This window comes from Silurus aristotelis (genome assembly GCF_946808225.1).
Source record: "Silurus aristotelis genome assembly, chromosome: 3".
NCBI lineage: Eukaryota > Metazoa > Chordata > Actinopteri > Siluriformes > Siluridae > Silurus > Silurus aristotelis.
The window spans coordinates 11,728,714-11,742,891 of record NC_139576.1 but is presented as its reverse complement, the minus strand read 5'-3'; the positions used below and the strand labels follow the sequence as shown (position 1 = coordinate 11,742,891).

The following is a 14,178-nucleotide window of genomic DNA, read 5'->3' as shown; positions in this document are numbered from 1 at the left end:
TACCCTGAGTATTTAAAATGCATATATTTAATATGATATTTATGAGCTAATATTCACATTTCCAAAGTGAGTATTGTAAAAAATAAAAAGATCTTAATTTAAAAAGCTGAACTGATGTTTGACATGATGTCCCTGGTGTGAGCATTTACTCGGTAAGTGCACAGAAATAATCTAGTAATGAGTGACGGGCACCTAATGGATTTTGGGATCAAATCATAAGACGCATTCTTCGAAAAACGAGGGACAATACCAACAAACACTCTGGACTCGAGAGTGCAGTCCATTAAATGACTCATTCGCACAGGAAAGTATGAAAAGGAGAGAGAGAGTAAAAGCAAGAAAAAAAATGGAAAAATAAGTGCAGGAGACATTTTTTAAAACTGGATTACTGAGCCCTTTGGAATATGGTAAAAGTGACCATCAAGTTTTTTGGTCACCTCCCTGACTAGGTGCTTCTCCCCCAGATCGCTCAGTTTGGCCTGGAGGCCCGCTCTAGGAAGATTCCCGGTGGTTCCAAACTTTTTCCATTTATGGATGATGGAGGCCACTGTGCTCATTGGGACCTTCAATGCTGCAGAAATTTTTCTGTACCCTTTTTCAGATCTGTGCCTCCATGCAACTCCAGACAATTGCTTGGACTTCATGGCTTGGTTTGTGCTCTGACATGCACTGTTAACTGTGAGACCTTATATAGACAGGTGTGTGCCTTTCCAATTTATGTCCAATCAAATGAACTTACCACAGGTGGTCTGAAAACATCTCAAGGATGAACAGTGGAAACAGGATGCACCTGAGCTCTATTTTGAGTATCATTGCAAAGGCTGTGAATACTTTTGTACTTTTTTTTTTTTTTTTCATTTTTTATTTGTAAAAAAATTTGCAAAGATTTCAAACAAACTTCTTTCACGTTGTCATTATGATGGTATTGTTTGTAGAATTTTAAGGAAAAGAATGAATTTAATCAGTTTTGGAATAAGGCTGTAACGTAACAAAATGTGGAAAAAGTGAAGCGCTGTGAATAATTTCCAAACGCATTGTATAATGCATGGACAATGTTCCCTAAAGTTAAAAGAGTTTTAATCTTTATTTTATAGAACACAACGCTAACTTTTGCTTTGTAGATGGGAACAATTTTCTATCCTTTTAGGAAGGAAAGGGTGCCACAGTGTCCTTCTTTTATTAGGAAGTGAGTGAAGGTTTGCAGAGTAGTAGGGAGACGGATTATCTGCTGCGGAGATTTAGATTTATATATGTGTGTGTGTGTGTGTGTGTGTGTGTGTGTGTGTGTATATATAGATAGATAGATAGATAGATAGATAGATAGATAGATAGATAGATAGATAGATAGATAGATAGATAGATAGATAGATAGATAGATAGATAGATAGATAGATAGATAGATAGATAGATAGAGACTTTTGATATGCTGTAATAACAGGATCAAGAAAGTGATAATGTGGGCAGTTTTTCATATCTCTGCTAAATTACATGTATACTGCTCATGAAAACAGACTTAATATTCATAACACATTACAGACAGACAGAAATAAATAGTTTCACACAAGATATTTATATTACAAACCACAGCAACAAAAAATATGGATTGTCACAAACACAATTCTCTCTCTTTCACACACACACACACACACACACACACACACACACACACACACACACACACACACACACACACATTACTCACTGATGTGTACAGATAGCCTTCTCCATTCATGGCGATGTATAACCCTGTCTTCACGGACTGAATAGCAACAACTCGGAGGCCCACAGGGATGAGATTGAACAACGCTAGAGGGAAAGGACAGATAGACAATCATTTTGTGAGTAGTGTTTGTTAAATAGATTGATGCAAACATCATGAGTTACATACCACAACACCAGAGAGAAACCCTCCATAAGTGTCAAAACTACAGAAGCATTTACTGCACTTTATTATTATTATTATTATTATTATTATTATTATTATTATTATTATTATTATTATAATTAAGTATGCAGTATGTGTTGTGAATCAAGTTGGAATTGGAGGCACACAATTGTATAGGGTGTCTCCGGATACAGTAGAATTAAATTTTTCTGTCATTTGAACTATGAGACACAAATCTGTTCCAGCAGGACACAGACCCTGTGCAAAAAGCCCGTTCGATGAAGATATGCTTTACATGGTGGAAGATCTTGAGTGGCCTGCTATAGAGCTCAGACCTCAACTCTGTTAAACACCTTTGGGATGCTGACTGCACCTCAGGACTCCTTACCCAAAATCAGCACCTGACTTTTATAACATCCTTGTGATTAAATAAGCACGAATCTCTAAAGCCTTACTCCAAAATCTATTGGAAAATCTTCCCAAAAGTGCAGGGACAAAATGTGGAATGGATTTTTCAAAAAGCAAATAAAAATCTAATGGTCAGAATCTAATGAAGTTGAGCATGAAGACAAAAATGTTTTAGACAAATGTAAGCTGTGTCTTTTTGTTTCGAAGGTCATATCTACTGCGATAAACAGCAACTCCAATCTGTTGAAGCTTTCCAGAAACTCCACGCCTCGACGAAGCTAGAAGCTAGAAGCTAACCTGGTGTTCTGTTCTACATTGTTGATAGTTTTCATACTTAATCTGTGAAAGAAACATTTTTAAGTGTGCAACACAACAGCTTTTATGATGCAGAAGCCACTTTAGTTTTTGATTCTGAATATATTATTCAGCTTGTTTTATTATTTATTTCAGAAATACTTGTGATATATTCAGTTTGTGTTGGTCTGTCCTAAATAAAATAGTGTTTAAAAATGACTTTGTGTTTAGGTCAGTTTTGTGTTTGTATAGACCTTCTTCTTCTTCTTTCGGCTGCTCCCATTAGGGGTCGCCACAGCGGATCATCCGTCTCCATACCACCCTGTCCTCTATATCTGCCTCTTTTACACCAACTACCTGCATGTCTTCCCTCACCACATCCATGAACCTCCTCCTTGGCCTTCCTCTTTTCCTCCTACCTGGTGGCTCCATCTTCAGCATTTTTCTACCAATATAATTCATGTCCCTTCTCTGCACATGTCCAAACCATCTCAATCTCGCCTCCCTCACCTTGTCACCAAAACATCCTACATGTGCTGTCCCTCTAATAAACTCATTTCTAATCTTGTCCATCCTCGTCACTCCCAACGAAAACCTCAACATCTTCAGCTCCGCTACCTCCAGCTCCACCTCCTGTTTTTTACTCAATGCCACTGTCTCTAATCCATACAACATCGCAGGTCTCACCACAGTCCTATAAACTTTCCCTTTCATTCTTGCAGATACTCTTCTATCACAAATCACTCCTGTCACTCTTCTCCACCCACTCCACCCTGCCTGCACTCTTTTCTTTACTTCCCTAACACACTCTCCATTACTTTGCACTGTTGACCCCAGGTACCTGAACTCCTCCATCTTCTCCACCTCTTCTCCCTGCAACCGCATCACTCCACTGCCCTCCCTCTCATTCACACACATGTACTCTGTCTTACTCCTACTGACTTTCATTCCCTTTCTCTCCAGCGCATATCTCCACCTCTCCAGGCTCTTCTCAACCTGCTCTCTACTCTCACCACAAATCACAATATCATCTGCAAACATCATAGTCCAGGGAGACTCCTGTCTGACCTCGTCCGTCAACCTGTCCATCACCACTGCAAACAGGAAAGGGCTCAGGGCCGATCCTTGATGCAGTCCAACCTTCACCCTGAACCAGTCTGTCGTACCTACTGCACACTTTACTGCCGTCACACTGTCCTCATACATGTCCTGCACCACCCTCACATACTTCTCTGACACACCTGACTTCCTCATACAATACCACAACTCCTCTCTCAGCACCCTGTCGTACGCTTTCTCTAAATCCACAAATACACAATGCAGCTCCTTCTGTCCTTCTCTATACTTTTCCATCAACATCCTCAAAGCAAATAAGGCATCTGTGGTGCTCTTCCTCGGCATGAAACCATACTGTTGCTCACAGATGGTCACCTCTTCTCTCAGCCTGGCTTCCACTACTCTTTCCCATAACTTCATGGTGTGACTGATCAACTTAATTCCCCTGTAGTTACTGCAGGTCTGCACATCTCCCTTATGCTTAAAGATCGGTACCAGCACACTCCTTCTCCATTCCTCAGGCATCCTCTCCCCTTCCAGAATCCTGTTAAACAATCTGGTTAAAAACTCCACTGCCAGCTCTCCTAAACATCTCCACGCTTCTACCGGTATGTCATCTGGTCCAACCGACTTTCCATTCTTCATCCTCTTAATCGCTGCTCTCACTTCCTCCTTACTAATCCTATCTACATCCTGCTTCACCAACTCCACATCTTCCAACCTTCTCTCTCTCTGATTTTCCTCATTCATCAGCTGCTCAAAATACTCCCTCCATCTTCTCAACACACTCTCCTCACTAGTCAACACATTTCCCTCTCCATCCTTTATTGCTCTAACTTGCAGTACATCCTTCCCAGCTCGGTCCCTCTGCTTGGCCAATCGGTATAAATCCTTTTCTCCTTCCTTAGTGTCCAACCTCTTATACAGTTCCTCATATGCCTTTTCCTTGGCTTTCGCCACATCCCTTTTAACCTGCTGCCACATCTCCTTGTACTCCTGCCTACTCTTCTCATCACTCTGTCGATCCCACTTCTGTTTTGCCAACCTCTTTCCCCTAATGCTCTCCTGCACTTCCTCATTCCACCACCACGTCTCCTTGTCTTGCTTTCTATTTCCAGATGTCACACCAAGTACTTTTCTAGCTGCCTCCCTCATCACTCCTGCAGTAGTTGCCCAATCATCCGGCACCTCTTTACCACCACCAAGCCCCTGTCTGACCTCTTCCCTGAACCTCACACTACACTCTTCCTCCTTCAGTTTTCACCATCTTATTCTTGTTTCAAACCTTACTTTCCTCCTCTTCTTCTTCGCCTCCAAAACCATCCTACAGACCACCATCCGATGCTGTCTAGCTACACTGTCCCCCGCCAACACCTTACAGTCTCCAATCTCCTTTAGGTTGCATCTCCTACACAGAAGATAATCCACCTGTGTGCACCTTCCTCCACTCTTATACGTCACCCTATGATCCTCCTTCTTCTTAAAATACGTGTTCACCACTGCCATTTCCATCCTTTTAGCAAAATCTACCACCATCTGCCCTTCCACATTCCTCTCCTTAAAACCATACCTACATGCCCATTAAAGTCTGCCCCAATCACCAATCGTTCTTTCCTAGGTACACCATCTACCACTTCATCTAATTCACTCCAGAATCTTTCTTTCTCCTCCATCTCACAGCCAACTTGTGGAGCATAGGCACTGATGACATTTATCATCATCCCTTCAACTTCCACCTTCACGATCATCACCCTATCAGAAACTCTCTTCACCTCCACTACACTCTTACTGTACGCTTCCTTCAGAATCACCCCTACACCATTTCTCTTTCCATCCACACCATGATAAAACAGTTTAAACCCACCTCCAATGTTCCTGGCCTTACTCCCTTTCCACTTGGTCTCCTGAACACACAACACATCTACCTTTCTCCTCTCCATCATATCAGCTATCTCTCTCCCTTTACCCGTCATAGTACCAACATTTAAAGTACCAACCCGAACCTCTACTCTCCTACACTGCTCCTTTTCCTGCCGTCTCTGTAGACGCCTTCCTCCTCTCCTTCTCCTCCTTCTCCTCCTTCGGCCAACAGTAGCCCAATTTCCACCGGTACCCTGTCGGCTAACGATACCTGTGGCGGTCGTTGTTAACCCGGGCCTCGACCGATCCGGTATAAAATTCTCATTTGTGATCCGCATATTTGATTTGGCACATGTTTTACGCTGGATGCCCTTCCTAACGCAACCCTCCCCATTTACCCGGGCTTGGGACCGGCACTAAGAGTACACTGGCTTGTGCCCCCCTAATGGCTGGGTTTGTGTGTTTGTATAGACCATAACGCATAAAAGGGCATTAATGGGAGCATTAAAGAACGTTCTTTAAAAAAGTAAATAAAAAGTTACTTTTAACAGTAACGCATTACTTTTTGGTGTAAGTAATCAACAAAGTAATTGAGTTACTTTTTGAATGAAGTAATGAGTAACTGTAACTAGTTACTATTTCTTAATAACTAGCACAACACTGATCAGGAGCCAGTTTATCAAATTCACCAGTAAATGCAGTCAGCATGTGTCATTTTCACAAATTTGATCAAATTGGATATTTATGGGTTGTAGCACTATAAAATTATACTCTTTTAAATTAAAAAACAAAAAGCATTACCACTGCTATCACTCAAAATCCATACAAGTAAACAGTTACCAACAGCTTAAATGCAAATGTGCATTACGTCTATGGCAGACGTAATGCTGACTTAGTGGTGTTAGCCCCAGTAGAATTGGCGGCAGTAATTGGAGGCAGCAGTGGTGCATGGCAGCTTTAATGGCTCTTTGTTGCTGATGCCTGCTTCCTGGGTTTGTTAAGTAACGGTTATTGTTTATGTTGCTGTAGAATGGCTGATCCGATAGTGACTGCAAGCACCAATTGTCCATACGGAGTCTATTAATCTGCTGTAGAATGAACCAATGTGAGGGTATGACTGACTGATGAGCAAGAATGGCATGCCACTGCTGAATGTGGCCCAGTTAGGAGTGCTGGAAATGCTCTATGAACTGCAATGTGCTGCTGTGGAGGATAATAGATACCTGTGAATTTGAATCAGTACTCAGAGCTTCAGTGCGGCTGCTTATGTATAGGGTTCTTTTGTTATATTATAGTCTGTACAAGAACAATGGCTACAACTGAATTTATATAGTATATATTGTAGTTTAATGAAGTTTAATTCACTGTTTTGTGCAAATTTTTGCAGCCCATGGGCATGTTGGTCATCTCATTATTCGGCGTGTTGAGGGGAGCCATGCATGTGCAAGATTGACACTCTGCCTGTCACTCTTTCATTGTGGCTTCAAAACAATATCAAATTAAGCAGCTGGCCTGGAGCAGTGGAAAAGCAGGTCCTGTAAATGCTAATAATACACCGCTTGCTGGTGCGACACCATTTCTTCTTCCATACACACTCACACACATGCACTCATTCCCCCCCAAGCCTTGGTGCCAATCCAAGGGATGATCTTTCTCTCACTTCATCTGTGGGACTTGTTTATTCAGTGTGTGTGTATAATCTGATTTGACGAGCAAGTGCGGCCCATTAACTAACGACAGAATTCAAACGACTGAAATGGCATGTGGTACTTGGAAAATGGATGTTCACTCCTAAAAGCAATTCAGTAGTCAATATACGGAGGCAAAGATTGTGAATTGCCAACTATTAGTATGCTTAATTATAAAAATGTATTTGATCGTGATCGCATTTGCATGTCGTTTGAAAAGTGTGAGGCTTCATTAGACTGCACAGTTCACAATTTATCACCATTTACTTAATTAGCGACCAGATGTTGCGACCACAACATGTCTATTTGATGCAAAGAAAAGGCCAGTAGGCTTTTTACCCAGATCACACTTTTTTACAAAGCTGTTTAAATGTTAAACTTGCATCTAGAGGCAATGGCATCTCGTTAGATAAGATTTTCATTCAATCACTTAAATGTGCATTTATTCAGCAACAAATTTGATTCAAAGATGCCCAGTATCTTCCTATTCAGTGTGCGGATATGTGACAGAATATATATATATATATATATATATATATATATATATATATATATATATATATATATATATATATATATATTACTTGGTGTGACATCTGGAAATAGAAAGCAAGACAAGGAGACATGGTGGTGGAATGAGGAAGTGCAGGAGAGCATTAGGGGAAAGAGGTTGGCAAAACAGAAGTGGGATCGACAGAGTGATGAGAAAAGTAGGCAGGAGTACAAGGAGATGCGGCAGCAGGTTAAAAGGGATGTGGCGAAAGCCAAGGAAAAGGCATATGAGGAACTGTATAAGAGGTTGGACACTAAGGAAGGAGAAAAGGATTTATACCGATTGGCCAAGCAGAGGGACCGAGCTGGGAAGGATGTACTGCAAGTTAGAGCAATAAAGGATGGAGAGGGAAATGTGTTGACTAGTGAGGAGAGTGTGTTGAGAAGATGGAGGGAGTATTTTGAGCAGCTGATGAATGAGGAAAATCAGAGAGAGAGAAGGTTGGAAGATGTGGAGTTGGTGAAGCAGGATGTAGATAGGATTAGTAAAGAGGAAGTGAGAGCAGCGATTAAGAGGATGAAGAATGGAAAGTCGGTTGGACCAGATGACATACCGGTAGAAGCGTGGAGATGTTTAGGAGAGCTGGCAGTGGAGTTTTTAACCAGATTGTTTAACAGGATTCTGGAAGGGAAGAGGATGCCTGAGGAATGGAGAAGGAGTGTGCTGGTACCGATCTTTAAGCATAAGGGAGATGTGCAGACCTGCAGTAACTACAGGGGAATTAAGTTGATCAGTCACACCATGAAGTTATGGGAAAGAGTAGTGGAAGCCAGGCTGAGAGAAGAGGTGACCATCTGTGAGCAACAGTATGGTTTCATGCCGAGGAAGAGCACCACAGATGCCTTATTTGCTTTGAGGATGTTGATGGAAAAGTATAGAGAAGGACAGAAGGAGCTGCATTGTGTATTTGTGGATTTAGAGAAAGCGTACGACAGGGTGCCGAGAGAGGAGTTGTGGTATTGTATGAGGAAGTCAGGTGTGTCAGAGAAGTATGTGAGGGTGGTGCAGGACATGTATGAGGACAGTGTGACGGCAGTAAAGTGTGCAGTAGGTACGACAGACTGGTTCAGGGTGAAGGTTGGACTGCATCAAGGATCGGCCCTGAGCCCTTTCCTGTTTGCAGTGGTGATGGACAGGTTGACGGACGAGGTCAGACAGGAGTCTCCCTGGACTATGATGTTTGCAGATGATATTGTGATTTGTGGTGAGAGTAGAGAGCAGGTTGAGAAGAGCCTGGAGAGGTGGAGATATGCGCTGGAGAGAAGGGGAATGAAGGTCAGTAGGAGTAAGACAGAGTACATGTGTGTGAATGAGAGGGAGGGCAGTGGAGTGATGCGGTTGCAGGGAGAAGAGGTGGAGAAGATGGAGGAGTTCAGGTACCTGGGGTCAACAGTGCAAAGTAATGGAGAGTGTGTTAGGGAAGTAAAGAAAAGAGTGCAGGCAGGGTGGAGTGGGTGGAGAAGAGTGACAGGAGTGATTTGTGATAGAAGAGTATCTGCAAGAATGAAAGGGAAAGTTTATAGGACTGTGGTGAGACCTGCGATGTTGTATGGATTAGAGACAGTGGCATTGAGTAAAAGACAGGAGGTGGAGCTGGAGGTAGCAGAGCTGAAGATGTTGAGGTTTTCGTTGGGAGTGACGAGGATGGACAAGATTAGAAATGAGTTTATTAGAGGGACAGCACATGTAGGATGTTTTGGTGACAAGGTGAGGGAGGCGAGATTGAGAAGGTTTGGACATGTGCAGAGAAGGGACATGAATTATATTGGTAGAAAAATGCTGAAGATGGAGCCACCAGGTAGGAGGAAAAGAGGAAGGCCAAGGAGGAGGTTCATGGATGTGGTGAGGGAAGACATGCAGGTAGTTGGTGTAAAAGAGGCAGATATAGAGGACAGGGTGGTATGGAGACGGATGATCCGCTGTGGCGACCCCTAATGGGAGCAGCCGAAAGAAGAAGAAGAAGAAGATATATATATATATATATATATATATATATATATATATATATATATATATATATATATATATATATATATATATATACAGTGAGGAAAATAAGTATTTGAACACCCTGCTATTTTGCAAGTTCTCCCACTTAGAAATCATGGAGGGGTCTGAAATTGTCATCGTAGGTGCATGTCCACTGTGAGAGACATAATCTAAAAAAGAAAATCCAGAAATCACAATATATATGATTTTTAAACTATTTATTTGTATGATACAGCTGCAAATAAGTATTTGAACACCTGTCTATCAGCTAGAATTCTGACCCTCAAAGACCTGTTAGTCTGCCTTTAAAATGTCAACATCCACTACATTTATTATCCTAAATTAGATGCACCTGTTTGAGGTCGTTAGCTGCATAAAGACACCTGTCCACCCCATACAATCAGTAAGAATCCAACTACTAACATGGCCAAGACCAAAGAGCTGTCCAAAGACACTAGAGACAAAATTGTACACCTCCACAAGGCTGGAAAGGGCTACGGGGAAATTGCCAAGCAGCTTAGTGAAAAAAGGTCCACTGTTGAAGCAATCATTCGAAAATGGAAGAAGCTAAACATGACTGTCAATCTCCCTTGGTACTGGGGCTCAATGCAAGTTAAGTTAAGTTTGCCAATGACCATTTGGATGATCCAGAGGAGTCATGGGAGAAAGTCATGTGGTCAGATGAGACCAAAATAGAACTTTTGCGTCATAATTCCACTAAACATGTTTGAAGAAAGAAGAATGATGAGTACCATCCCAAGAACACCATCCCTACAGTGAAGCATGGGGGTGGTAGCATTATGCTTTGGGGGTGTTTTTCTGCACATGGGACAGGGCGACTGCACTGTATTAAGGAAAGGATAACAGGCGCCATGTATTGCGAGATTTTGGGGAACAACCTCCTTTCCTCAGTAAGAGCATTGAAGATGGGTCGAGGCTGGGTCTTCCAACATGACAGGCCAGAAACCTGACTGATCTAGAGAATATCTGTGGAGGAGTGGGCCAAAATCCCTCCTGCAGTGTTTGTAAACCTGGTGAAAAACTACAGGAAACGTTTGACCTCTGTAATTGCAAACAAAGGCTACTGTACCAAATATTAACATTGACTTTCTCAGGTGTTCAAATACTTATTTGCAGCTGTATCAAACAAATAAATAGTAAAAAAATCATACATTGTGATTTCTGGATTTTTTTTTTTAGATTATGTTTCTCACAGTGGACATGCACCTACGATGACAGTTTCAGACCCCTCCATGATTTCTAAGTGGGAGAACTTAAAATAGTAGGGTGTTCAAATACTTATTTTCCTCACTGTGTATATATATATATATATATATATATATATATATATATATATATATATATATATATATATATATATATATACATATATGGCAGAGGATTAGGAGATTAATATTCATGATAATGACTGGCTGAATATCTAATGTGGGTAAGAATATAAGAGAAGCTATGAGAAATTCATTAATTAAAAAAAAAAAACGCTACCGTACATAGATATTAAACATCATCTAGCCTTTACAGGATAGGGGATAGCTTGAAAAAATACATACTGGAAATGTAAGGAAGAAGAGGGCAGTTATTTACATATGATCTGGGAATGTTCTTTATTTTAATATTTCTGGTATAGAATTCTGAGAATTCTTAAAGAGTGTCTGGGCATGAATTTACCTGTGGAACCACAATTATGCCTTCTTGGAGATACACCCAACATAGCAAATAATGCATTAACCCTTATTAAGTTTGGTTGTATCACAGCTGCCAGGAGGATTTTATGCAATTGGAAATGCCCCAAAACCCCTGATCTGAAAGATTTGATTGATGAATGATTAAAACTGTGTCATAGGAGATTCGTTGGGGAGACTGCAAAGTGAAGGAGAAATGAAAAACATGGATCACTTTTGGCAGCATATACAAAGGGCTGCTTAACAAATGTTCAATTTCCATGTGCTCTTGTCTTTCTTTGTTCCATAAATTGTGACTAGTGGCTGAATATGTAATTGATTGGAAAGGTGAATATTGTGGTGCTGTATGAAGTTTTGACTGTAACTGAACTCACAAGAATTACTGCTGTCATCCTTGGTTCCATCAAGAGATCCATCGACGTTCATTTGCAAGTAGTATCCCTGCCTGCAATATAACCTGGTCACTATACCCTTTAGCTGGGGATCTGTTGAGAGAGGGGGGGAAAAAAGTGTTAATTATAACAGAGTTAATAATAGTAACCCTGAACATTCCAAATTTGGCTTTATTTTACTATGAATATGCAAACTGTAAACTGAGGCAATACTTTTTTATTAATTGTACTTTTCCCCTGTTTTCACTGGGGCTCAGAAGCTCCCCCTTAAGGAGTCATCACAGCGTTCATTATCATCAGATATGAATATCCTGAGGCTGCAGTCACATTGGACATTGCAAAAAAAAATTCATAGACCTGCTGCAAATACAGGCAGCAACCTGAAATACTTTAACAATATTAAACTATACGCCTCTTTGTGTATGCAGCAACACTGCAAACCAGGCAGCTTTTCATGTAGATTTTATATTTAATTCATATTTTTATTAATGCAATTTTAAAACTGTGTTGCTGATAATGAGATTCTGTACTCTTCAGCTTGTATTGTATTGTACTTCTATTGATCAGACATTTTTACATGATACGAATTCGCAGGTCATAGTAGACTAACTAGAATGTTAGAGCACAGCGAAATGCAAAAACTTTTTCGCACTGTGCTTGTGTTTCTCTCCCCCGTTTGCATACGTTACAATGGAAGTTAAAATGTTCTATGACTACAGTTTAAAGATGGTTGCCGATGTGAAACAGCATAAAACAACCTCAATGGATGGAATGGATGGAGTTATACAAGTGCAGACAAAATAGAGCATCAACCCAGTTCGACATTCTGGCCCTCATTTATCAAAGCTATAGAGAACTGAAAGGAGATTCAAGCACCTGGAATAAAATACAAACTGTTCTAAGGGCAGTTGATGAAATGGCTTTCTCAGTAGACACTACACCTGTAGTAGTAAGCAGGCCTGTTTTGTAGGGTGAATCTAATTAGGGTGTATAATCTGCTATGTCTCGATTACAACATGAGGATCACTATTATCATCCAATCAATGTTCTGTTTTGTTCTCTCCACCAATGATTAAGTAATGAATGGAACCTTGAAGTAAAACAGTCAGGAATTCTTAAGTAGAAAATATCATACTGCAAAATGTGGGAAACATTAATGATGTAAATGAACACAAGGACATTTCATGAAACATGAAGACCGTTCCTCTCTTCTATCCCAGCATGAACAACCAGCTTGTTTGTGGGGGTTTTTTTCAGCCTGTTTTTTTATGCCACAAATAAAAATCACAGCGGGTAGCAAAAGATTTGAATAATGTAACTGATTATTACAAAAAATGCAGGTACTTCTAACAAGTGCACTGATTGGAAAGGCTTGTGTTTTGCAATAAATATGTAAGTTAAGCAATTTTCAAAAAATCAGCCAAACATATTGGCCAAAAAAATGTGCAACATATATCAGCCATCGGCTGCCCTGATTTCTAAATATTGGCATCAGCATCGACCAGAGGAAAACCCATATCGGTCGACTTCTAATACTCATGTAAGTTTGGGAGGCCTTGGATGGAATCAGTGTTCCAATTTATCCATTAGGATGTTTAATATGGTTGAGGTCAGAGCTGGCTACTTAAGATCTTCCATTTTAACCCATGCATATCAGATATTTTTGGAGCTCACTTTGTGCAAAAAGGCATTGTCATGATGGAACAGGTTTGGGTCTAAGAGTCATTGTAAAGAAAAAATGTAATGCTACTGTCTAAGGACATCCTATTTGTGTGCCTTTAACTTTGTGGCAATCATTATTATTATTATTAATATTATTATTATTTCTGCTGTATATATATATATATATATATATATATATATATATATATATATATATATATATATTATAATATATATATATATATATATATATATATATATATATATATATATATATATATATATATATATATATATTATAATATATATATATATATATATATATATATATATATATATATATATATATATATATATATATATATATATACTTAAAACGAGTATTTATCTATTCGGTGTGCGGATATGTGACAGAATATATATATATATATATATATGTGTGTGTGTGTGTGTACAGTGGGGCAAAAAAGTATTTATTTAGCCACCAATTGTGCAAGTTCTCTCACTTAAAACGATGAGAGAGGACTGTAATTTTCATTATAGGTACACTTCAACTATGAGAGACAAAATGACCTCCAGTTGTTACCTGTATTAATGGCACCTGTTTAAACTCGTTATCAGTATAAAAGAAATCTGTCCACAACCTCAAACAGTCAGACTCCAAACTCCACTATAGCCAAGACCAAAA

General features: G+C 39.9%; 1 protein-coding gene across 4 annotated transcripts in view; it reads right to left on the bottom strand.

The window, feature by feature from the left end:
• Window positions 1-14,178, bottom strand: part of fgf14 (fibroblast growth factor 14) — a 151,619-nt gene that overhangs the window by 28,950 nt on the left and 108,491 nt on the right. For all 4 annotated transcript variants that reach the window (XM_083537186.1, XM_083537187.1, XM_083537188.1 and 1 more), the window contains exons 2-3: window positions 11,811-11,921; window positions 1,703-1,806 (exon numbers count right to left, since the gene is read on the bottom strand). In XM_083537186.1, coding sequence (XP_083393312.1) covers window positions 1,703-1,806; window positions 11,811-11,921 — 215 coding nt within the window. The remainder of the gene's footprint in view (window positions 1-1,702; window positions 1,807-11,810; window positions 11,922-14,178) is intronic.